Source organism: Oryx dammah, unplaced genomic scaffold (assembly GCF_014754425.2).
Source record: "Oryx dammah isolate SB20612 unplaced genomic scaffold, SCBI_Odam_1.1 HiC_scaffold_17, whole genome shotgun sequence".
NCBI lineage: Eukaryota > Metazoa > Chordata > Mammalia > Artiodactyla > Bovidae > Oryx > Oryx dammah.
In genome coordinates this window covers 41,608,949-41,633,925 of record NW_024070201.1, presented here as the reverse complement: position 1 = coordinate 41,633,925, position 24,977 = coordinate 41,608,949, and the positions used below count along the sequence as shown (strand labels likewise).

The window sequence follows — 24,977 nt, the reverse complement described above, 5'->3', positions numbered from 1 at the left end:
CTTCGCGGTCCTTCAGCGGGAGCGGGAGCTCAGCGCCCTCCACCCTCATTCCTTCCCCCATCCCCTCCACCCTCCCTTTCTCCTGGAATCAGGGCTCTCCTAAAGGACACAGCGGGGAGGCCACGAGGTGCAGCTGAAGAGTCCTCTGCAGACCAAACCCCCCAGGGCTGGAGGGAACTGGAAGGAACGAGTCCAGACCACGGGACCTTCCCTGGCTGTGGGCCGGCGCCCAGCTGTCCTTGACCTCCCCAGCAGTCGGAGGCGCGCGCCGGGGAAATGAAAGTAAAAACCTGTCTTGGCACGGACCCAGGTGGAAGCTGGCTACGAGTAGGTCGCATCCGCAGACAAGAGTGACAGACAGCGAGTCCTAGACAGGGTCGCTGCGAAAAGTCAGACTCGCAGCGGACAAACTGAAAGAAAGCGATGAAAATGGGAGACGAGCGAGAAAAACAGAATAGTTGGGACTGGGGCGGCTCCTGGAAACAGAGCAAGCTTTCAGTAATAACCTGCAGTCTGCGGTGCGGGCCGACCAGCCGCCAAACCTCATCTACTGCGGCGACTGCCGGGAGGCCAGACACGCGGCTCGAACCTTCCGACCCTCGGCGTGTCCAGCCCAAGTCCGAGCCCAAGCCAGGGATCTGTCCCTCACCCGGAGCTGGAACTGAGGTCCGCTCAGGTGACTCCCTCGGGGAAGAGCCCTTAGAATAAATAGCTTCGAGGCGACCATTCCTTCCCCAAGTGCAATGTCCACCAGTCATTCCGGGGAGTGAAAAGGCGGCTGAGGCAGCAGTGCTCGGCCCAGGCCAGGCAAGGTCCGTGCGCGCCCCAGCGCCAGCCGTCTGTGCACTGGGTCTCAGAACTAGAGTGGCAGGGCAGGTAGGGAGCTTAGGGATCCGCTGAGGGCAAGTTATAGATGGGGAAGCTAGAAGGTGGGGGCGTAACTTGCCCAAATTCATATAGAGAATCGCTGTCGGGTGAGGACTGGAAGCTGGTCCACAGAGTTCTAGTGGTCCCTCACCCTCCTCCTGTCAGTCTAGACTCTCAGCTTCAGGACCCGTATCCAGGGTAGTGGGTGACAGAACTACAGAAGCTCTCCTGCAAGAAGAGGGGGAGTCCTGCGGGGCTAAGTTCCCTCCCCAGTTTGACCTCCAGAATTTAAGTAAGAAAGTGAAGTCAAGAAGCAGTGATGGAAGAGCATAAACGGGTGACAAACGTGTTTGGGGGTGATTCATCATGAACAGGCATAAATCCTTGGGCGGGGGCTAGGACTCTCCTCTCCCCCTTGAGGAGATGATGGCCCCAGCCTAGAAAAATATCCATGCCGCGCCCCACTCCAGTCTGCCATGCATGGTTCCTGGCCGAGCTGCTTACCACCTTTGGTGTGACTTTGAGCAAATGCTTACCCCTCTGAACTTTAGTTTTCTCATTTCACCAAGTAGAAAATTGATGTTACCTTCCTTGTCTAACTTAAGGGTAGGTGTGAGGATCAAAGGAGATCAGGATTGGCCATGGTTTGTAAAGTGTAAAGCGATTAACATACGTGAAGCGTTAGTGTGCTCCTTGGCAGTAAATCCTCACGTTTACAAGGGGTGAATGAAGGCTCCCAGGGCAGCCAGGCAAACTCTCAGGTTGTAACCTTATAAGGCATAATTTGATTACAAGGGGGGAAAAAAACGAAACTGTATTCTTCGTCCTAATTTTGGTTATTCCTATATTTCCAAACAGGCATGCAAATTCTGAAACTTCAGGTGACTCCCCACTCTAACTCCCAATTCTCAAATTAGCCTTTCGGAGCCTTGCCCCTATTGCGAAATCTTACCAGTCCATCCCCAGAACCCAGAGTCTCGGCCGCTCGGGGTTGGGGGGAGCGGCGCTGGCGAGCCCCCCTCCTCTCGGTAGTGCTCTGTGCCCTGCCCGTGAGGCTCCGCGGGAGTCTGGGGTCACGGCCAGGTCAGGCACCAAGCCGGCAAGGGGTGCGGTCCACTCGAGGCCACAGCTCCCGAGGTCTGGGGTTCGGGTCATCCACGTGGTACCCCGCGCTGGCTCTTGCAGTTCTGTGCCAGACCTTACACTCTGGGCTGCATGGGTCCTAGGTAAGGAAGGACCCCAAGAGGTTGTACCGGCTCTGCTTCGTCCCGGCTTAAGGTCTGAACGCTGTGCCGGGGCAGTTCCTGCATCAGTCTCCTGGAGCTCATCTCTCAAACTTTCTAGGCATGAGGGACACCCCCCTCCCCAACCTACAAACCCCACACTCACGGACAAGCAATGCGCGTGCCCGATTATAGAGCGCGCGCCCAAGGGAAGGGAGGGAGGGAGTGAAGGGCGCTTAGGCCCCGCCCCCTGCTCTGTTATAAAGCCCAGGAACGCGAGCCGGCCACTCAGTGGTTTCTTGGTGACACTAGGCGAAACAGCTCGAACCTTCTCACTTTTGGCTTCTCACTGCAGCTTCGACGTTGGGGTTTTGCCACTGCCAGAGCGCCGTCTCAGACTTAATACTCCAAAGAATTTTGGCAGATCACCCCCTCAGCAGGTATGCACCGCGGGCGGGGCGGGTTGAAATTGTGGGGGCTTGCCTAGAAGCGCTGAGTGAGGGGTACAATCTACTTTGCAGGGTCCTCTGCTGGGTGCGTCCCACATCCCGAGCCCAGCTCGTGGACACAACTGGAACTCCAGAGACCCAGTCCCCTCTGCTCCGTCAACCAAATTCTGAGAAGTTGAGTGGGGAAGCTCTGGGAGCCTGGCGCTGGGCAGCGGCCTCCCCTGCAGGGCCTGTCACCCGCTTGGCGGGTGCAAATGCCGCTGGCGCCTCTCTGCGCCCCTGAGAGATAAGCGTCTGAGTCAGGAGGAGTGCAGGCTCACCCTGGCCGTGCCGGGGGCCCCCCACTCGCCTCCTTGCCCCGCCCGCCGGTGCGGCAGGCCCGGACACTCAAGCTCCGCTCTTTTTTCTCCTTCCCCAGGGTCTGCGCATCGCCGCCGGGATGAAGCTGGTTCCCGTCGCCCTCATGTACCTGGGCTCGCTCGTCTTCCTAGGCGTGGACACCGCACGGCTCGACGTGGCGGCAGAGTTCCGAAAGAAGTGAGTGGCTGGCAGCGCCTTCCCCAGTCCTGGTACCTGCAAGGCAAGGGAAACTGACCAATGGTCGCCGAGGGGTTAGAACTGAAGAGGAATGGGAATGGGCCGAGACCTCGCCAGGACGATTGCGAATGGAGTCTCTTTGTTTTTTAGATGGAATAAGTGGGCGCTAAGTCGTGGAAAAAGGGAACTTCGCGAGTCCCGTAGCTACCCCACCGGGCTCGCCGACATGAAGGCCGGGCCTGTCCAGACTCTTATTCGGCCCCAGGACGTGAAGGGCGCCTCTCGAAGCCCTCAGGCCAGGTAACTATGCCAGGCGCTGTTGCAGATCCCTCCTCCTTTGCCCTAGCCCTGGGGATCATCAGGGCTGTATTGCCTTTGAGATGGAGATGGCAATTTCTAGCTCCCTCCGGTCTTAGAATGGCTGCGTTCCCGATGACTGGGACCAAAGACCTGCTTGGTGGTGGTGGTGATGATGGTGGATGTGGTGGTGGGGGTGGGGGTCTCACATAGCCTTCCTTTCCCCTCTCCAGCAGTCCTGACGCAGCCCGCATCCGAGTCAAGCGCTACCGCCAGAGTTTGAACAACTTCCAGGGCCAGCGGGGCTTTGGTTGTCGCTTCGGGACGTGCACGGTGCAGAAGTTGGCGCATCAGATCTACCAGTTCACGGACAAGGACAAGGACGGAGCCGCCCCCAGGAACAAAATCAGCCCTCAGGGCTACGGCCGTCGGCGCCGACGTTCACTGCCCGAGGCCGGCTTGGGTCGGACTCTATTACAGCCTCCAGAGCCAAAGGCGCGAGGGGCCCCGGACTCCCGGGTGCATCAAGTATTTACCACCCTCCTTAGGATTTAGGCGCCTGGGCAGCAGCGAACAGTCGCGCATGCCTCTCGCCGGCACCTCTCGGGCGGGAGGGCTTCCGCGAGCCGAGCCCCTCACTCAGCCCATGGGCCCGGTCTGAGAACAGCCCCGAGAGACCGAGAGTCCAGGAGGCACCGTCCGGCAGCCAGCGAGCACTGGCTTTGCAGGAACGCGTCCTCCGCGGAGGAGAGACAGTGTTCTCTTCATACTAATTGGGGCCAGGTGCCCAGGGTGGGGAGATGGGTGCAGAGGGAATCCAAAGGAGCGTCGTCTGCCAGGCTCACGGAGAGGAGAAACTGCGAAATAAATTCTGAGACCCTCAGAGGCAAGGGTCTGAGCCACTGCCGTGCCCGCCCACAAACTGATTCCTGATGGGGTGTCACCCCACCGGGGTGCAAGCCTCACTATTACTTGAACTTTCCGAAACCTAGAGAGGAAAAGTGCAATGAGTGTTGTATATACAGAGGTAATTATCAATATTTAAATTTGTTGTTAAGATTTTTTTGTAACTTCAAATATAGAGATATTTTTGTACGTTATATATTGTATTAAGGGCATTTTAAAGCAATTGTATTGTTCCCCTCCCCTCTATTTTAATAAGTGAATGTCTCAGCGAGATGCAACGTTGTTTGCTGCGTGGAATGTGAGAGTGTGTGCGTGAAAGAGATGAGTTACCTCTTGTGGAAGAAGAAAACACCATGTCTGTATAATCTATTTACATAAAGTGGGTGATTTAAGAAGTAGCAAACCAATAAACTGTCTCAGTGCTGATTCATTCTCGGGTCACGAGTCTTGGGAGGGAGAGTGTCCCGGGTCTCGGTCTGCCCCGGAGCCTTGGGGTCCGGCCGCCTGGCGTGGGAAGGTTAGGACGGCTGCGCTGGCTGAGCTGCCGGAGTAACCCTCTACGGTGGGACGCGCGGAGCGCGTCTTGCTTGCCGCTCGGGGCTTCGCGGAGATGTTCCAGGTCCCATCCTCGTGGGGCAGGGGGGCCGGGTAGAGTAGAGTGAGCCCTTAGTGGGGAGGTGAACTTGGACTCTCGATTGCGCAACAGAGTCCCAGATTTTATGGAGTGGCTCACGGAACCCCGCGCGAAAGCGCCCCTCGGAGAGTTGGGGTGGTCTCCGAGGCTTTCCAGCTGAGGAGTTTCCCCCCTGCCACAGCGGTGCTAAAGTTAGAAGCGACTCCAGCAAAAAGTGCGAGCTCCTCCGGGAAGTGCTCAGCCGGGCCAGTTAACCCCAGTCCTCTCCCGGTCCGGAGCCCCAGCGAGTCGGCGGGCTCATAAACGATGCTGCGGCGCCCCCAGCCGGCCGCCTCCGACGTGCCAGAGAGCCGTCAGGCGGTACGTGCGGTTTAATAAGTCCTCCTACGTGGGAGTCAGCACACAGCCTTAATGAAAGAGGAAAGAAAAAAACAGTTCGCAGATGCCAACCAGGACTGCCCCCCCACAGACCTGTACCGTGGCTCCCTGTTCTGGGACCGTGACTCAGCGCCCACACGCTGCGCAGCGTGCAGCTGCTGACCGGAGGCGGGCCGGACGGACGTGCCGCCGGAACCGTGCGCCTGCGACGGCCTGAGACCTTCATTGTTCCCGCCTCTCCTTGCCGCTCTCCTCTTCCTTCCTCCTTCCCAAGACTTTTTCATTTTTTTCTACACTTTTCTCCCTTCTTCCTTCCTCCCCTTTGCTAAAATTTATACCTAATCATCTTAGACGGTTGCCCCCAATTCTGATGATACAAGCCAGACACTAAGCTCCAGTGAGTGACTAGAAAAGGGCAGCGGACATTGAAACAGTTCGGACGGAAGAGGAGGATAGGAGAAGGCACCCTACTATTGATGTCCCTGTCCCATTGGTCTCAGTCAACATCCTGGAGACCCAGGATGGAACGTTGGTGCTTCTGGGTGATCTCAGAAACCTTCCTGGTGAAGAAAATCTGACGGTGAGTTTGAATAATAAAAGTGTTTCCAGGGCAGCCTACCTTGTTTTTGTTTTTGCATCCATTGCATACCACAAGGTCCCTTCTGAGGGCCTAGAATAGTTCCTTTCAGAAAAAGCCTGAGTGAGGCTGAACCAGGGCCAAGGTCTGGGGTCCAGAGACTGCCTGCTTCTGAAGCAGTTTCCAATTCAAAGAAAGTAGATCCTAGTATGTGGAATGTCTTTGAAGACCATCTGAGACCTCTGTTTTGAGCACCTGGCTGTTGAACCTGTAGTCTTCATATAGTTCCTTGTCCTATTCGATCTTAATTTTATGAGGTTTGTTAGGATTCTAGGGGTTACAAATGCAGCAAGAGCCCATCCTGTCCTCAAGATCCTTCTAGTAAAATTCACTTAGAGGGAGCTCTGTGCCAGGCACTGCACAAGGGGCAGGGGATGTATTGGAAGAGTGACTACAAAATCCAGTTTTGGAATTCCCATGCCAGTGAGTGGTTTTGAGTGGTCTGAAGGGGCTACAAAAACCAGAGAGCCACAAACACTTCAGGCTTGCAGACAGTAACTCGGGGTTAAATACTCACCCTTCTCCTTGAGCCAACGTTTGTCCCATAGCCACAGAGCCCTTCAGCCAAACCTCACCCTGGCAGAGTTTCAGCCAGCAGGCAAAGCTGCCAAAGGCAGGTTGGGCACTAGCTTAGGGCTGTTCTGAGCAGGGAGCAGGCATTTGCCTGCTGCCCAGGGAGTCTTATGACTCCCTTCAGGGAATCCAAGGCAAGTGAAAGAGATGGTTCAGCTTTGAGATGAAGAGGCAGCTGCTCAGATGGAGTCCTTCCCAACTAAAAAAAAAAAAAAAATCAGTGATTGGAGATGTGTCTGAAGAGACAAGAGACCTTCCTTAAACCAGTCCAGTACAAGTTCTGAATTGACTGAAGTTCATCATTAAACTGTGGAGACCTTCTCTGTGAACCATCCAACCTTCCTTCTGAATTTTTTTTTTTCTTCTTTTCCTAAGGTGTCAAAGCCTGTCAGGATAAGGCCTCTCGATTCCAAGAACACATCGTTTATCAACAGTGATGAGTCATTTGTGAGCTGAACCGACCTGTCGGCGGCTAAAGAGTAGCCACAGCTTTTATCTTTAGCTACTGTTGCTGGCTGTGGGAATGGTACCATCCATTTGTAATCAAACACAATGTACCAAGCAGTTTCTTCAAAAGCTGACACCTTGGCTGAACAACTAAGGGTGGAAGGGAATGATGGGGAGGAATGGAAACTGATTTCTTTTTTTAGCACCTGCTTTGTATCTGACATTCTCCTTGCCACTTTAATCTCTTATCTCATTTAATTCTTACAGCAGCCTTGTGGAGTGGGTGTTATTATCTCTGTTCTGTCTGCCGATAAAGAGGTTGAACCTCAGAGACGTACAGTAACTAAGCCAAGGTCACACAGTGAGTAATCAGGGCTGGAGTTTGGATTTGCACTCAAGTACTACAGGCTATTTTGATGCTATGAAGACATAGAGAGTAAGGTGGGATAATTTTAACATTTGTATTCTCAAGCCAGATGTCCCCAAATGTCCTCTAATATGAGGATGGCTTCGGTAGGTGATTTCCACCTGTGGTTCCGAGAGATTTACATGAGGCTGGTAGGACTGGAAACCAGAATGGCTTCAGTGGTATGCTCAGTGAGTGCAAAATAAATAAATGAAGTGAGTTTTAAAATTCTTGGACCTGGTTTGAAGCGGGGATTATAAATCAGAAATAGTCTCTTCCCCCCTCCTGAGCTAAGCTACTGACCTCTTTGGTTTTTGTTGCCAAATATAGTTAGAACATACACTGAAGACCTCAAGAGCTGGCTTCTAAGAGGAAGGCCTTCTGAGCTATTCCTGGCCAAACCCAGTCCCACACTGCAGGTCTTGAGTCGCCTGGAAGGACACCTGTGTCTACAAAGCTGCAAATAGAGTTTCCACCCTTAGGTGGAAGCTTTGTCTTCGGCAACTGCTGCCCAGGCCAGCTTTTCAGCTGACAGAGTTCTGAGTGCTGCCCCTCCTTTCCCCAGCTGGGAAGCCAAGGGTCTTGTTAGCTTGGATCCCACAGAGCTTTTTGACAAAGCCTGATTGGAGGCTTGGTCTTCATTTGCATGGGAAGAAGGGTGAGGCTAGATAGCTATCTGGTGGTCCCACTGGTCTCCTTCCAGAGTTATTTTGGAATGTTCTGGAAAAATAATAAAATGACTGTGACCACACAGGCAGATGAATTTACTAGGTTATTGTACATCTATCAAAAACCAGAAAGTAGTTCTGAGTATTAAGATGAGTTTTTGAGAAGGAAATGCATGTTACTTATTATACAATATTTATTCAGTGTAAAAAAAAAAAATGATTCACCTTTCATACCACTCCCAGAGAGATAACCACGACTAATATTTTAGTGTTTACCTTTTAAGATGTTTTTAGACATATACACATATACACATTCTTAAAAACTGAACTTGACTGCAGAGAGCTGAATTAAACATACTCCTCAGTTTTAGGCAAGTTGTTGTTATCCGTCTTTGCAAGGCTTCTCTCTTGTTGTAATTATTTATTTTTCTCCTTTATTTCCCATCCCCCTTCCCATGTCCTCCACAGGAACTGTCTTTCATATGTTTGATATTTTACTTATTCTATGTTTATAATCCCGTAAAATTGTTTTGTGGTTTTGTGACTATGTGTTTGCGTGTGTATGTGTTCTGTGTGAAGCACTTTATCATTCCATACTTGTTCTTTCCAATTAATCAGTATTAGCTCTTCTTTTGGGGAACAAAGACCTGCTGATTTCAGGACTTAATAATGCTCAGGTTCTTGATGTCTCATCACAGAAAGAATTCGGTGAGAGACAAAGTGATAGGTTAAGAAGTGGATTATTTAGAGAGACGTGCACTCCACAGACAGAGTGTGAGCCATCTCAGAAGGAGAGAGCAGCCACGACTATGTATTTTTAACATACAAGTATATTGTGTTAAAATTTTTCCATGGGGTCGCACAGAGTCGGACACGACTGAAGCGACTTAGCAGCAGTAGCAGCAGCATATTGTGTTAAAATTTTTCCTACTTTTTCTTATTAACCACTTAAAAAATAATTATCCAAGTAGATTATTCCTTCTTACAGCTGCATATTATGGAGTAACAATGCATCTACCATATTTTAATTTTTTTGTCTCTTAATGAGAGACACTTGGGTTGCCTCCAGCCCCCGTTTGCCACAAATAATGTATACAAGAACATCCTGTTTCATGTCCTCTAATGGATCTGAATAAGAATTTCTTCAGATTATATATCCAGAAATGGCATCAAGAGACTTCTGCAGACAGTGCTAAATTTTGTGAGATTACTTTTCAGAATGCCTGTAACCAGTTTGTATTCCCACCAACAGTGCATGTTCCTACCTCCATGTCTCCCTGTCAACCTCTGTATGGATTCACGTTTGCCATCCAAAAGGGTATACATTAATAAGGTACTATTGATTTAACTTCCATTACTGATTACTACTGAATTTTGGCACTTCATTTATTTTATTATTTTAAAGGTAAATTCTTAGAAGTAAAATTATTGAGACCATTTTCTCACACCACATGCAAATGTAAACTAAAAATGTTTTAAAGATTTACATGTAACCTCTGAAACCTTAAAACTTCCAGAAGAAAACATAGCCAATGTGTTCTTTGATGTTGGTCTTAACAAAAATTTTGCCTGTCTCCTCAGGCAAGGACAACAAAAGCAAAAATAAACAAATGACCACATCAAGCTAAAAAGCTTTTGGATAGCAAAGGAAGCTATCAACAAAACAAAAAGGCAACCTACTGAATGAGAGAAAATGTTTGTAAATGACGCATCTGATGAGGGGTTAATATCCAAAATATGTAAAGAACTTGAACAACTCAATATCAAAAAACCAGTCTGATTAAAAAATGGGCAGAGAATCTGAATAAGTATTTTTCCAAAAAAAACATACAAAAGGTCAATAAGAGCATTGAAAAGATACCCAACGACACTCATCAACAGGGAAACAAAAATCAAAACCACAATGAAATACCACCTCACATGAGTCAGAATGGCTATCATCTAAAAGACAAGAAATATCAGATGTTGTAGAGGATGCAGAGTAAAAGGAACCCTTGTCACTGCTGTGAATCTAAATTGGTGTAACCTCTATGGAAAACAGCATGAAGTTTCCTCAAAAAAAAAAAAAAAAAATTAAAATGGAGCTACCAAGCAATCCAGCAATTACACTCCTGGGTATTTATTTAAAAGAAAAAAAAAACACACTAATTTGAATAGATGTGTGCAAGAGGAGCCTGGTGGGCTACAGTCCATGGGATAGCAAAGAGTTGGACACGACTGAACTATTAACACAGCACACATGTACCTGTATGATACACAATAGAATATTCAGTTCAGTTCAGTTCAGTCGCTCAGTCGTGTCCGACTCTTTGCAACCCCATGAATCGCAGCACACCAGGCCTCCCTGTCCATCACCAACTCCCCAAGTTCACTCAGACTCACGTGCATCGAGTCAGTGATGCCATCCAGCCATCTCATCCTCTGTTGTCCCCTTCTCCTCCTGGCCCCAATCCCTCCCAGCATCAGAGTCTTTTCCAATGAGTCAGCTCTTTGCATGAGGTGGCCAAAGTACTGGAGTTTCAGCTTTAGCGTCATTCCTTCCAAAGAAATCCCAGGGCTGATCTCCTTCAGAATGGACTGGTTGGATCTCCTTGCAGTCCAAGGGACTCTCAAGAGTCTTCTCCAACACCACAGTTCAAAAGCATCAATTCTTCGGCGCCCAGCTTTCTTCACAGTCCAACTCTCACATCCATACATGACTACTGTTGTTTAGTCATAAATAAGAATGAAATCTTGTTGCAACAGACATGGATGGACCTAAAGGGCATTATGCTAAGTGAAATGTCAGACAGAAAGACAAATACTATATGTTTTCACTTACAGATAGAATTAAAAAAAAACAAAAACAGGACAAACAGAAATAGACAGATACAGAGAAGAAACTAGTAGTTGCTAGAGGGGAGGAGGATGGGGAATGGATAAAATAGATGAAAGGGATTAAGAAGCATAAACCACCAGTTATAGAATAAGTAAATCACACGAACGTAATGGACAGCACAGGAAATATAGTCAATAACATTGTGATGACTTTGCATGGTGCATGCTCAGTTATGTCTGGATCCTTTTACCAGGGAATGGTATAGAGGGTGCAGTCTGGTCACTGTGCGTGTGCTCACTTGTGTCTGTCTCTTTGCGACCCCATGGACTGTAGCCCACCTGGCTCCTCTCTCCACGGGGTTTTTCCCTCCAAGAATACAAGAATACTGGAGCGGGTTGCCATTCCCTTCTCCAGGGGATCTTCCCAACCCAGGGATGGAAACCCTGTCTCCTGGTCTACTGCATTGTCAGGCAAATTTTTTTTACCACTGAGCCACCTGAGAAGCCTCAACTTTGCTTGGTACATAATCTATAAAAATCACTACATTGTATACCTGAAACTAATATAGTATTGTAAGTCAACTATATTTCAACCAAAAAATAAGTAAATTTATTGAGCCCATGAGTATGTACTTTTTTGTTAAATATTGTATACATATTTCCAGATCAACCTCTGGGATGATCAGTTTTTACTTCTACTAACAGTAAATGTCAGTTTCCTATATTCTTAGAAACACTGAGCATTATCCCTCTTTCAATACTGTGTTATCTGATAGGTAAAAATGATATTTCTTATTAGAAAGTTTTATTCTTTTCTTATGTTTTTAGACTGCATTTATATATTTCTAATTCTGCACATTTTTAGTTGATGCCTTCATTATTTTTAAAAGAAAAAAATTATTGATTTGGCTGCACTGGGTGTTAACTGTGGCATGCAGGATCTTTAGTTGTGGCATGTAAACTCTTAATTGTGGCATGTGGGATCTTACCAGGGATTGAACCTGGGCCTCCTGCATTGGGAGCCTGGAGTCTCAGCCACTGGACCACCAGAGAAGTCCCTATACTTTCATTCTAATAACTCTATAATCTTTATCAGCTGACTCTTAGTCATGATGATTTATTTCCTATTTCTGTAATTTTGGGTTCTGAGCTCACCTTGTTAAAGCTTCTGGGTTGAGGTGAATTGCTCCAGAGAGGTTTGTGTTTGTTTTTTCTTACTGCTCCAGAGTTGTTATACCAGATTTTTTTTTTTATTGGAGTATAATTGCTTTACAATTTTGTGTTAGTGTCTGCTGTACAACAGCATGAATCAGCTGTATGTACATATATATCCTCTCCCTCTTATACCAGCCATTTTTAATATTAATTTCCTGATTTGGTGTTTCTAAACCATGCCGATGGCTTTTGTGTTGGAGAAGTGGGGCATAGCTTTTGGAGGATCCTGGATTTACTCGAGTGTCTTGGTTCCTTTTCTCCTGTCCCTAAGAAAGTTTCTTTATTACCAGGGAGAGGAAAATCCTCCCCGAAGCCCGAGCGACTATTGATATTTTTCAGTTCAAGCTCTCCATTCTGATTTTCAGTTACCTTGGTTTGGTCTCTTGTGAATTTTCTGTATGTTCATAGGAGTTCAGTTATCTATTTAAAAGGACGTTAAGTATGCTTTACTTAACATGTCTAGATGTTTTATAGTAGTTGAATTTTTAGCTTATCTAGTTTGCCATTATCATCAAAAATAGGAGTCAGTATCAACTCTTCTTGTTATTACTTTAATTTACAATATTTCATTGATCAATGGTAATGAAATATTTTTCACATCTTTATGATAATTTATATGTCCTCATATATATTGTTTTGTTGCTGTTGATCCTTTTATTCTATTGAAGTGTTTTTTTTTTAATTTGAAATTCTACTTAATTTAGGAATATTAAAGTTTTGTCACATACACATATTCCTTTTTTTGTGAAATGTGATTTATTTTTTTGCCCTATAAAACTTTAGGTATTTATATAAACAAAAATACTGGGTTTTCCCTTAATTTTTGCCTTTGTTGGCTTGATTAGGAAGTCCTTCTCTGTCTTAATATTTCAGAATATTCATCTATTTTTCTATTATTCATCTGATTTCATTTTGTACTTTAAACATGTTAAGAGGACTAGAATTTATTTTGGTATATGATGTAAAGTAGAGATTTAACTTTATTTTTTTTCTGAAATGATTAGCAGTTATCTAATACATATATTAATACTAAGTAATATACATTTTCTGCAGGACTTGAGAGGTTTCCTTTATCATAGACTACAGAGGTTTTCAAACTGTGTCCTATAGAGCCACAAGGGTTCCTGGGGTTACTTCTGCAGATTCCTGGGGAGACAAGGAGGAAGAAAAAGAGCTAGACTCTCTAGCCCAAGTGGCTGTAGTGGCAAAGAACCTGGCAGCCAATGCAGGATATGTAAGAGAGGAGGGTTTGACCCCTCGGTTGGGAAGATCCCCTGGAGGAGAGCAGGGCAACCCACTTCACTCCCATATTCTTACCTAGAGAATCCAATGGACAGAGGAGCCTGACGGGCTACAGTCCATAGGGTCACTCAGAGTCAGACATGACTGAAGTGACTTAGCACACGCACTCTAGCCTCAAGCGGAGCAGGTCTACTCTTTTTTGTTTTGTATGTTGGGGTTCCATGTCAGGGTTTATTTGAAGAAAGAATTCATCTGCCTGCAAATCATTAATATAGCATAAATCTCTTACAATTAAAAAATTTTAATTACTTTTTGTTGGAGTATATTTGATTTATAATGTGTTAGTTTCTGCTGTAGAGCAAAGTGAATCAATTCTACCTATACATATATCCACTCTTTTTTAGATTCTGTTCTCATATAGGTCATTACAGAGTACTGAGTAGAATTCTCTGAGCTATACAATAGGTTCTTACTGGTTATCCATTTTATATATATATTAGTGTGTATATGTCAATCCCAATCTCCCAATTTATCTCTCTCTTACAATAAATCTAAAACTATAAATTTTGAATTTGTTTCTGGCCCTTTTATTCTCTTCCATAGTCTGTCTTTTCCTATACTAGATTAACAATTTAAAAAATTGTTACAAGACTTTTCAAATTTAACAACAAAAAAAAATAGAGATAATAACTAAAAAATTCTCATATACCTATTATTAAAATTCAACAATTATCAAGATTTTGTCACACTTCTAAAGAGCCTCTTGAAAGTGAAAGACGAGAGTGAAAAAGTTGGCTTAAAGCTCAACATTCAGAAAACGAAGATCATGGCATCCTGTCCCATCACTTCATGGGAAATAGATGAGGAAACAGTGGAAACAGTGTCAGACTTTATTTTTTGGGGCTCCAAAATCACTGCAGATGGTGCTTGCAGCCATGAAATGAAAAGACGCTTACTCCTTGGAAGGAAAGTTGTGACCAACCTAGACAGCATATTAAAAAGCAGAGACATTACTTTGCACAAAGGTCTGTCTAGTCAAGGCTATGGTTTTTCCAGTGGTCATGTATGGATGTGAGAGTTGGACTATAAAGAAGGCTGAGCACTGAAGAATTGATGCTTTTGAACTGTGGTGTTGGAGAAGACTCTTGAGAGTCCCTTGGACTGCAAGGAGATCCAACCAGTCCATTCTATAGGAGATCAGTCCTGGGTGTTCATTGGAAGGACTGATGTTGAAGCTGAAATTCCAATACTTTGGCCATGATGCGAAGAGCTGACTGATTTGAAAAGACCCTGATGCTGGGAAAGATTGAGGGCAGGAGGAGAAGGGGACGACAGAGGATGAGATGGCTGGATGGCATCACCGCCTTGATAGACATGGGTTTGGGTAAACTCCTGGAGTTGGTGATGGACCGGGAGGCCTGGCGTGCTGCGGTTCATGGGGTCGCAAAGAGTCAGACACAACTGAGAAACTGAACTGAACTGTCACACTTATTTAATCTATCCCCTTTACTCTTCTGTTTGTTTTGCTTCTTCCCAGAGTATATGGTTTGCCCCTCCCTCCTTTCCTTCCTTCCTGTTCCCTTTTCCCCAGACATCATATCATTTCATTTCACCCACACACAGTTCCCCACACACGGGGCTTCCCTTGTGGCTCAGCTGATAAAGAATCTGCCTGCAACAGGGGAGTCCTGAGTTTGATCCCTGGGTTGGGAAGATCCCCTGGAGAAGGGAAAGGCTTACCACTCCAGTATTTTGACCTAGAGAATTCCATGGACTGTATAGTCCATGGGGTTGCAAAGAGTCGTATATGACTGAGCCACTTTCACTTTCACACACTATTCTCTATGCATCTGTTAAGAAAAAAGAAATGAAAAAAGAATGTTTTCTTACGTAACCAAATGCTACTGTTACACTTAACGTTAACAATAATTTTGTGGTATCCTCTCATACCCAGTCCATAATCAAATTTGCCTTACTGTCTCAGACATGTCTTTCAACAGTGGTTAGTTCAAAACAGACTCCAAGATTGTTGTATCTCTATATTTCCTTTTAATCTAGACCAATCTGCCCCCGTCCCTTTTATTTCACGCCATTGACTTGTTGAAGAAAACAAAGCTTTAATAGTTGTCATTTAGAACATTTATTATCAAGATAAATCTTGATTCTCCTCTTGATTCTGCCCATGTAGACTCAGCCAGAACATCCGGGCCTGCTCACTTGCCAGGGTGGGGTCAGGGGGGGGGACTGGAGTGACCAACGTTGCAGTATTTCTTACACAGCAGAGTATCTTGAAAGGTTAATCTTTGTGCTTTCCTTGCTGCACTTTTTCCACTTGACCTTTCCCCTAGTAAATCAGAGGAATTGCCTCGAGAAGAATTAGGATTGGTAAAACCGGAATGTGAAGAGAAAGAGTCAGAATAAAACAAAGTTCAGCTTTCTGACATTTAAAATAGGCTCTTGGAGCCCACGTCAAAAACAATAGTTTTGAAAGCCAAAGCCTTTTATTTGCAGAGCACCAGGTTTTGTTGAGAGAAGAAAAGGCCCTTGAGAATCAAAAGGGAAGGCCCGGAAGCATGAGGAATTGACTTTGCCGTAAAAACACATTGGAAAGAGACTAGAGGGAGAACCTGACTAATCCGCTTCACCCCAGCGTCCTCTGGGCTGGGGGAGAGCAAAGACTTAGGAGCTTGGATGGAGGCCTGAGGTAAGAGTCCCACCTAGAGGAGGGCAGCATCATGGAGAGACTGCAATCGGCCTCAGGAAACTTCGGAGGGCCTGGAGTCCATCTGCCATCTGATTGAGTTCCACTGTTTCTGAGCTGAAGAGCCATGTTAGCTGTTCTTAGCACTGCCGAGGGTCTTTCATCACCAACAGCCAGAAGCCCCAGCAGAAGTGACACTTGTCTGTGTCCACAGTTGAGCTGAGTCCCACCCAGAGTGCTCCGAGTGGCAGAGGACACAAATAAGCCACCCCCAACTACTTAGTTCAAAGGTTGGGGGCACTTTACACCAAAGGAGTGATAAACTGAAGGGAGGATCACTCATCTCTGTGTTTGGGCGGGACTGGACCCTGCAGGACAGTCACAAGTCACATATGGGATGGGATCTCTCAGCCTAGTTGTACTCTTGTATTTTAGCCTAGTTTTTGTCTCAATTTGATGGGTTTGTTATGCTAGTTAGAGCAGTCATCCTTAACCTTTTCTGCCTATTAAAACCACTTGGGGGAGCTTTTAAAAAAGTACTGACTCTGGGCCACATCCCAAACCAATTGAACTAGATTCTCTTGTGGGTGGGGCATAATGTCATTGTGTGTTTGTGAGTAAAATTTTATCTTTGTGAGGCCACTTAACGTTGTTTGGCCCAGACGTTATCACTTTGAAGCTATTTCAAAAATGCGCCCTAGCCATCATAACAGACTGAGACCAAGAGTTAATGTTTGCATGTACTGCTAAAGAGAAAGCTACAGGCCCCAGATGGCATCACCTGAGCTAAAGCTCATGCTGCCAAACCTAGACTTAGTACTCAACCTAATTGCAGTTTTTAAAAAAATCGATTTATTTTTAATTGAAGGAGAATTGCTTTGCAATATTGTGTTGGTTTCTGCCAGACATCAGTGTGAATCAGCCATAGGTATACATATGCCCCTCCCTCTTGAGCGTCCCTCCCAGCTCCCACCCCATCCCACTCCTCTAGGTTGTCACAGAGCCCTGGTGTGAGTTCCCTGAGTCATAGAGCAAATTTCCACTGGCTATCTATTTTACATGTGGTAATGTATATGTTTAGGCTTCCCAGATGGCGCTAGGTAAAGAACCCACCTGTCATTGCAGGAGACGTAAGAGATGTGGGTTCAATCCCTGGGTTGGGTAGGTCCTCTGGAGGAGAGCATGGCAACTCACTCCAGTATTCTTGCCTGGGAAATCCCATGGAAGAGAGGAGTCTGGTGGGTTACTGTCCGTAGGGTCACAAAGAGTCAGACATGACTAAAGCAACTTAGGATGCATGCAGTGTATATGTTTCTGCTGTAGGAAGGGGGAGCCCCCTCCAGGGCCTTAAGAGTGGGCTCTTGTCTAACACTCGGAAAAGAATTATCTGAGAAGACAAGCGCTGACAAAGCAAGAGAGTTTATTGGAAAAGGGCACTGGGCAGACAGCAGCAGGGTAAGGGAACACAGGAGAACTGCTCTTTCATGTAGCTTGCAGTCTTGGGTTTTATGGTGATAGGGTTAGTTTCCAGGTTGTCTTTGGCTGATCATTTTTACTCAGAGTCCTTCTTGGTGGCACACGCATTGCTCAGCCAAGATGGCTGCCAGAGAAAAGGATTCTGGGAGGTGGAAAGACACGTGGTATCTCTTTTTGACCTTTCCCAAACTCTTCCGGTTGGTGATGGCTGATCAGTTCTGTGTTACTTACCAGGACCTCCTGACATAAAAGAACTCATGCACACGGATACGATGGTGCCTGGCCAGGGTGGGCTATTTCAATCAGTTTGCTTCCCCTAACATTTCCGAGCTACTCTCTCCTTTTGTAGCACTCTCTCTTCCCCTGCCCCACCCACTGTGTCCACAAGTCTGTTCTCTATGTCTGTATCTCCATTCAGTTCAGTTCAGTTGCTCAGTCGTGTCCGACTCTTTGTGACCACATGGACTGCAGCACACCAGGCCTCCCTGTCCGCCACCAACTCCCGGAGCTTGCTCAAACTCATGTCCATTGAGTCAGTGATACCATCTAACCATCTCATCCTCTGTCATCCCCTTCTCCTCCTGCCCTCGATCTTTCCCAGCATCAGGGTCTTTTCAAATGAGTCACCTCTTCACATCAGGTGGCCAGTGTTGGAGTTTCAGCTTCAACATCAGTCCTTTCAATGAACACCCAGACTGATCTCCTTTAGGATGGACTGGTTGGATCTCCCATGCAATCCAAGGGACTCTCAAGAGTCTTCTCCAACACCACAGTTCAAAAGCATCAGTTCTTTGGCACTCAGTTTTCTTTATAGTCCAACTCCCACATCCATACATGACCACTGGAAAAACCATAGCTTTCACTAGACGGACCTTGGTTGCCAAAGTAACGTCTCTGCTTTTTAATATGCTGTCTAGGTTGGTCATAACTTTCCTTCCAAGGAGTAAACATCTTTTCATTTCATGGCTGCAAGCACCATCTGCAGTGATTTTGGAGCCCCCAAAAATAAAGTCAGCCACTGTTTCCACTATTTCCCCATCTATTTCCCATGAAGTGATGGGACCAGATGCCATGATCTTCGTTTTCTGAATGTTGAGCTTTAAGTCAACTTTTTCACTCTCCTCTTTCACTTTCATCAAGAGGCTCTTTAGTTCCTCTTCACTTTCTGCCATAAGAGTGGTGTCATCTGCATATCTGAGGTTATTGATATTTCTCCCAGCAATCTTGATTCCAGTTTGTGCTTTCATCCAGCCCAGCGTTTCTCTATAAGTTAATAAGCATGGTGACAATATACAACCTTGACATACTCCTTTTCCTATTTGGAACCAGTTTATTGTTCCATGTCCAGTTCTAACTGTCCAGTTCTATGCTTCCTGACCTGGATACAGATTTCTCAGGAGGCAGGTCAGGAGGTCTGGTATTCCCATCTCTTGAAGAATTTTCCACAATTTGTTGCGATCCACACAGTCAAAGGCTTTGGCATAGGTGATAAAGCAGAAATAGATGTTTTTCTGGAACTCTCCTGCTTTTTCGATGATCCAGCGGATGTTGGCAATTTGATCTCTGGTTCCTCTGCCTTTTCTAAAATCAGCTTGAACATCTGGAAGTTCATGGTTCACGTACTGCTGAAGCCTGGCTTGGAGAATTTTGAGCATTACTTTACTAGCATGTGAGATGAGTGCAATTGTGTGGTAGTTTGAGCAGCCTTTAATGGCAACCCACTCCAGTACTCTTGCCTGGAAAATCCCATGGACGGAGGAGCCTGGTAGGCTACAGTCCATGGGGTCGAAAAGAGTAGGACACGACTTCACTTTCACTTTCTTAGGGATTGGAATGAAAACTGACCTTTTCCAGCCCTGTGGCCACTGCTGAGTTTTCCAAATTTGCTGGCATATTGAGTGCAGCACTTTCACAGCATCATCTTTTAGGATTTGAAATAGCTCAACGGGGATTCCATCACCTCCACTAGCTTTGTGTGTAGTGATGCTTCCTAAAGCCCACTTGACTTCACATTCCAGGATGTCTGGGTCTAGGTGAGTGATCACACCATTGTGGTTATCTGGGTCATGAAGATCTTTTTTGTACAGTTCTTCTGTGTATTCTTGCCACCTCTTCTTAATATCTTCTGCTTCTGTTAGGTCCATACCATTTTTGTCCTTTACCTCCATTGCTGTCCTGCAAATATATTCATCAGTACCATCTTTCTAGAGTCCATATATATGCGTTAATATGTGATATTTATTTTACTCTTTCTGACTAATTGCAGTTTTGACCTTCCCAGAAATGTAAGCTTAATCAATCAGGCTGGAATTTTCTGGTCAGCCCCTATGAGGTGATCTGTCACTATACCATTTCCATCCCCTACCCCCAGAAGGGATGTGCATGATAAAATCCTTGCCATTCCCTCCCCTTCCCCTAAGCTGTCCTGACCTAAAAATAGTCCTTTCTTTTCTTTTGCTAATAGCTCCCTCGCCCCATCCTTCCTATAAAAACCTTCCATTTTGTACAGCCCCTGAAAGCCCCTTCTAGTTGCTAGATGGGATGCTGCCCCATTCATGAATTGGTGAATAGAACCAGTTAGTTCTTCAAACTTAGTCAGCTGAATTTTGTTATTTACTTATTTACGGTCGTGCTGTGCAGCATGAAGGATCTTAGCTCCCTGACCAGGGATCGAACCTGCACCCCCTGAGGTGGAAATGCAGAGTCTTAACCACTGGACTGCCAGGAAAACCCCTGAATTTTTTTTAAAAAATTATTTATTTTTGGCTGTGCTGGGTCTTCACTGTTACATGGGTTTTTCTCTAGTTGTGGTGAGCAGGGGCTCCTCTTAGTTGTGCTGCATGGCTTCTCACTGCTGTGGCTTCTCTTGTTGCAGAGCACGGGCTCTAGGGTGCGAGGGCTTTAGTAGCTGTGGCACATGGGCTCTAGGGCACAGGCTCAATAATTATGGCACAAGGGCTTAATTGCTCTGTGGCTTGTGGGATCTTCTGGAATCAAGGATCAAACCCACGTCTCTTGCATTGGAAGGCGGATTCTTTACCACTGAGCCACCACGGAAGCCACTGGATTTTGTTTTTTTAATAGTAGTTTTAGATTTAGGGTTGTACCCATTAACACAGCCAGAAATAGAAGGGTTAACTGCCGCCAGCAGGGGCAGGTGTTCGCAGAGAAGACCAGCTGCAGGTGATGGGAGGAAGGCCAGCCCAGGGTGCATAACAGACAACAGGTGGCTGTGCTGTAAGGCTCTGGCAGCAAAAAGGAACAGCAGGAAGCACCAGGGCATCAAGAATGGCAGAGAATACAGCTGTGTCTCTTCTTCCCAAATTTATGGTTGGAATCCTAATTCTCAGAACCTCAGCATGTGACTGCATTTGGAGATAAGGACTTTAAAGAGGCAATTAAGGTAAAAGGAGGTCTTCTGTGTCATTTCTAATCCAACATGGCTCATGTCCTTACAAGAAGAGGAGCTTAGGACAGAGATAGCGTGCAGACTGAGGGGTGACCTTGTGGGGACAGACAGAGAAAGGACTGGCTTTCCAGGCCGGAAACCAAACCTGCTAGCGTTGTGATCTTAGACCTCTAGCCTCCAGAACTGTAGGAAAAAAGTTCTACTCTTTAAGCCACTCGATATATGGCATTTCATTATGGCAGCCCAAGTAAACTAACACATTGCTGTCAGAGGGATTTGGAGAGAACAGGGCAGGGCTGTAGTCCTAGAGGTAGGGCATCCTGGCTGGGTCTCAGTACCAAGCACACATCAAGGGTCAGGGAACCAGAACTGGGTCACTGACGCAAGGCAAGCAGGATCTCATTCATTCAATCAACCAACAATAATTAATTAAGCTCCTACTGTATGCTGGTCCCTGTTCCAGGCCCTGGATACACTGTGACTGCAGTGGTCTGGTTGAAAGGTGACATCGGCTTGGATTAACAGAGTAGCGGTAGACTAGGTGATTTGACACAAACTGCCCAACCTGGAGCTGATGTTCCCTGAATTTCCTTGCCCAGGCATATACCTACTTATCTACCTGCAGAAGGATTTGAGTTTCCTCCTTTTCAGAGAGGAGGAACTGTAGAGCAGTGACCAGGCAGGTTGTTTATAACTTATCCAGAGATATGATTTTTCTCTTTGGGAGAAAGTGAAGTTTCAGTTTACACACAGTTTTCACTGGCACCTCAGATAACAAGGGCATCCCAAATGGCTCAGTGGTAAAGAAACTGCCTGCCAGTGCAGGAGACGTAAGAGATGTGGGTTCAGTCCTTGGGTCAGGAAGATCCCCTAGAGAAGGAAATGACAACTCACTCCAGTATTCTTGCCTGGAGAATCCCATGGACAGTGGAGCCTGGTGGGCTACAGTCCATAGGGTCACAAAGAGCCGGACACAACTCAGCGACTGAGCACGCATGTCAATTAGCAAACTTGGATGTTCCCCTGAATGTCTCCATCTCGTGATCTTTAACACGTAACATTCCCATTTTATCTTAACTTTATTGGTTTTTCTAAAACGTCACAGTTTCTTTCCCAAACCAAGTTTCATTGGAAAATTCGAACATTTCCAGGCAATAACTCCATCGTCTGTGCCACCGTGGACAACCATCAGATAAACTTCCCTAATTTATACCACATCTGCTTTCCCAGTCCTGCTTGACTTTGAGCATTAAAAAAAAACACAACAAATTATTTTGTTCCCAAAATAAGCATCCCTCCCACATTTCCCTCACCAATTTTCTATTAAGTGAAAGACAAATTGTCAACATCGAATCAGCCAACTTTTATGAAAAGCTGGGAAGTCTTTCAAAAGGGTTTAGAGTAAACTGCCTTGTTGAGCATGCCGAGTAGATAATGAGACATAGTTTCACCTGTATGGTCCCTGTTGATCTCCTTGATAATTCTGCTGACCGAGGACTGTTTAGACACTGGCAGCCTTCTCTATCACTGTGAACGACTCTTTCCTCCTTCCATTATTTGAAAAGTTAAAGCGATGTGAGCCTACACTCTCCCAACTTGATTTGCACTCTGGCCTTGCTTCATTTGGCAGGCAGTATAGGGGAAGAGAAAAGGACATAGGCTTTGAAGTCAGGCAGCCTTGAATGTGCCTATGGATTCTTCCTTCTTCTAGCCCTGTAATTGTGGGCAATTCTCTTAACCTGACTCTCAGTTTCATTAGCTATAAAATGGGGATAATAATATTTACCTAATAGGCTTGTGTGAGGATTAATGATACAACGTGGATGAAAGCATCAGCCCCTGCTAGCAGTGTAGTAAATGCTCATTAAATGGCAACTCTTTTAAAATAGTAACAACTGAAGATACCCTGACTAAAAAAGAAAGAAAGAAAGCACCTACTCTTCCCCATGCCAGAACCCAAAGCTGAAATAGTAGATGTGTCGTGTCACCTTAGATTTATAATTTTTAAAATTGGGAGATGGAATCGATGATCTCTGATTCCTCCCCTCTAGCTCCATCCTGCTAAGATCTTATGTTCAGGGAGAAATGAACACTGAAAAGCAGAACAAAATTAGATCATCTTTTCTGACTAGTTCCTCTGGAGGCTCAAGCTGTACTTCACTAGTACTTCCAGTTCCAAAGCTTATAGGATGATGTGTTTCCAAGATATCAGGAGAAGGAAGCCTGGGGATGGGGGTGGGGGTGGAAGTGGAAGTGGGGAGAGTACCTGTTAACTTCATGGCTGCAAGACAGGTTTTCAGGGTTAACAGAAAAAGAACAAAGGGACATTTGACCTTTTCACGATTTTTTAGAAATGCAAAATACAAGGTATGCACATAATCTTGTTTTCTGACTGATCCTTGAAAAAATCTGGCATATTAATGATCCCACTTAAAAGCACTGAAGATGGGGGCCAGAGGGAAACTTTTTCTTTCTGAACAATGACTGAGAAGGGAATTCTAATGAATATTTTGGCACACCGATCTCTTTTTCTGGCTGCTTCAAGACCCAAGAGCTAGTAGGTCATAATTAAAGCCAATAATGGCAACTCCAGACAGTTATACAAATATTTTCCTGGTGCTGTCAATTCTCCGTGTTAAATGATTTAACATCATATTTGGGGAGTGTAGAACATACAGAGAGGGAATTGAATGTTGAATAAATTCTGGAACATTCACAGCAAATTGCCTCAGAAGATATTGTTTATTACATTCAGAGGAATCATAAAATGTTTTCTTTAGTAGATAATTTTAAAGGACCCTTTCTGTGTGCAAGAACCGTGAAGTTTGTCTTTAAGCCCTCAGAACAAAATCACATTTTCTGCAGGAAAGAAACATATCCTGTGTTTGGGACTGAAACCTCATGTTATGTAAATAAATGGACTTCTACCTCCAGTGCACCTTTCTGAAATGTTCTCTTTGATCCCCAAGAACTGCTAATGCTGTGGATGTAGTTATATAATTTACAAAAGACCAAAGCTGCTCACTTTTCTGTCAATTCCAGTTCCAAAAAGAAAACCCACAAATACGTCTGTTTGTAAAATCTGTTTAGGATCTTGAAAACAAGGTCTTCAATTTTGTCTTTTTTTTCCATAACAAATTTTGTATTTTTAAAAATGATAACTATGCAAAATCCTCCAGCCCCATCCCCACCCCTGTCCATTCCTACTTTAAACAGGAAGAGAATTTCCTCCTGGATGAAAATAAAGTGTGTGTGTGCGTGCTCAGTTCTGTCAGTCTCTTTGAGACCCCATGGAACATAGCCTGCCCAGGCCCCTCTGTCCACGGAATTTTCCAGGCAAAAATACTGAAGTGGGTTGTCATTTCCCCCTCCAGGAGATCTTCCTGACCCAGGGATTGAACCCACATCTCCTGAGTCAACAGGCGGATTCTTTACCACTGAGCCATCTGGGAAGCCCAGAAATTAAGCAGCTCAATCTAAAACGGGTCTGAGAGAATTCTGAAGCACCACTTTGGGATAAAATACACTGCCTAGTCAATTCATAAAGGCAAAACTGGATTTGTTCTGCAAAACAGTTCAGCCAGAACTTGGGTTCCAAACTCTAGTGCTGTACTGGGGCAGTGGAAACTTTCCAGCCACAACTTGAAGCTGGGCGCCAAGCACAACACTAAGCCAAAGAAGACATTTGAGACCAAACCAGACAGTGATCTTGGCACAACCTGTCCCTGAGCCCAGGACGTCAGCGGCTGTGGGGTGGTGATGTAGCCTTCAGAGGTCTCTAGATCTCTAGGTGCACCAGAGACCAGATTTGAAATTCTCACTTGTTTCCCCTGTTTTTTTCTATCCACACAGATCACCTTGTGGGTTACATCATAACAGATGGTGAAATGCTAAGCAGCATACACACAATTCTTAGGCATACTTCCACTTAATCATACTTGGGTTTCTATGAGGCCCCCCCACTGTGAATGAGCAACTCCTTGACATTGGGCAAGGGAACACGAGACTCAAAGCCAGAGCCTCTGGCTCTGTGATCTGGCCATTCTGTGCCAGTCACTTTCCTGCCTGGTTTGCAGAACCAGGTAGGTCTCTGGT

The 24,977-nt window shown here is 45.7% G+C and overlaps 1 protein-coding gene across 2 annotated transcripts; it reads left to right on the top strand.

The window, feature by feature from the left end:
- The first annotated feature begins 2,368 nt into the window (after positions 1-2,368).
- On the top strand, positions 2,369-4,709 carry ADM (adrenomedullin). 2 transcript variants are annotated; one of them, XM_040258397.1, is made up of 5 exons: positions 2,369-2,530; positions 2,612-2,713; positions 2,958-3,076; positions 3,227-3,376; positions 3,607-4,709. In XM_040258397.1, the coding sequence occupies exons 3-5, from the start codon at positions 2,979-2,981 to the stop codon at positions 3,926-3,928; spliced, it is 570 nt and encodes a 189-aa protein (XP_040114331.1). In that variant the 5' UTR covers positions 2,369-2,530; positions 2,612-2,713; positions 2,958-2,978; the 3' UTR covers positions 3,929-4,709. The 2 variants fall into 2 exon arrangements, with proteins under 2 accessions (XP_040114331.1, XP_040114332.1); XM_040258398.1 differs by lacking the exon at positions 2,612-2,713.
- Positions 4,710-24,977: the final 20,268 nt, after the last annotated feature.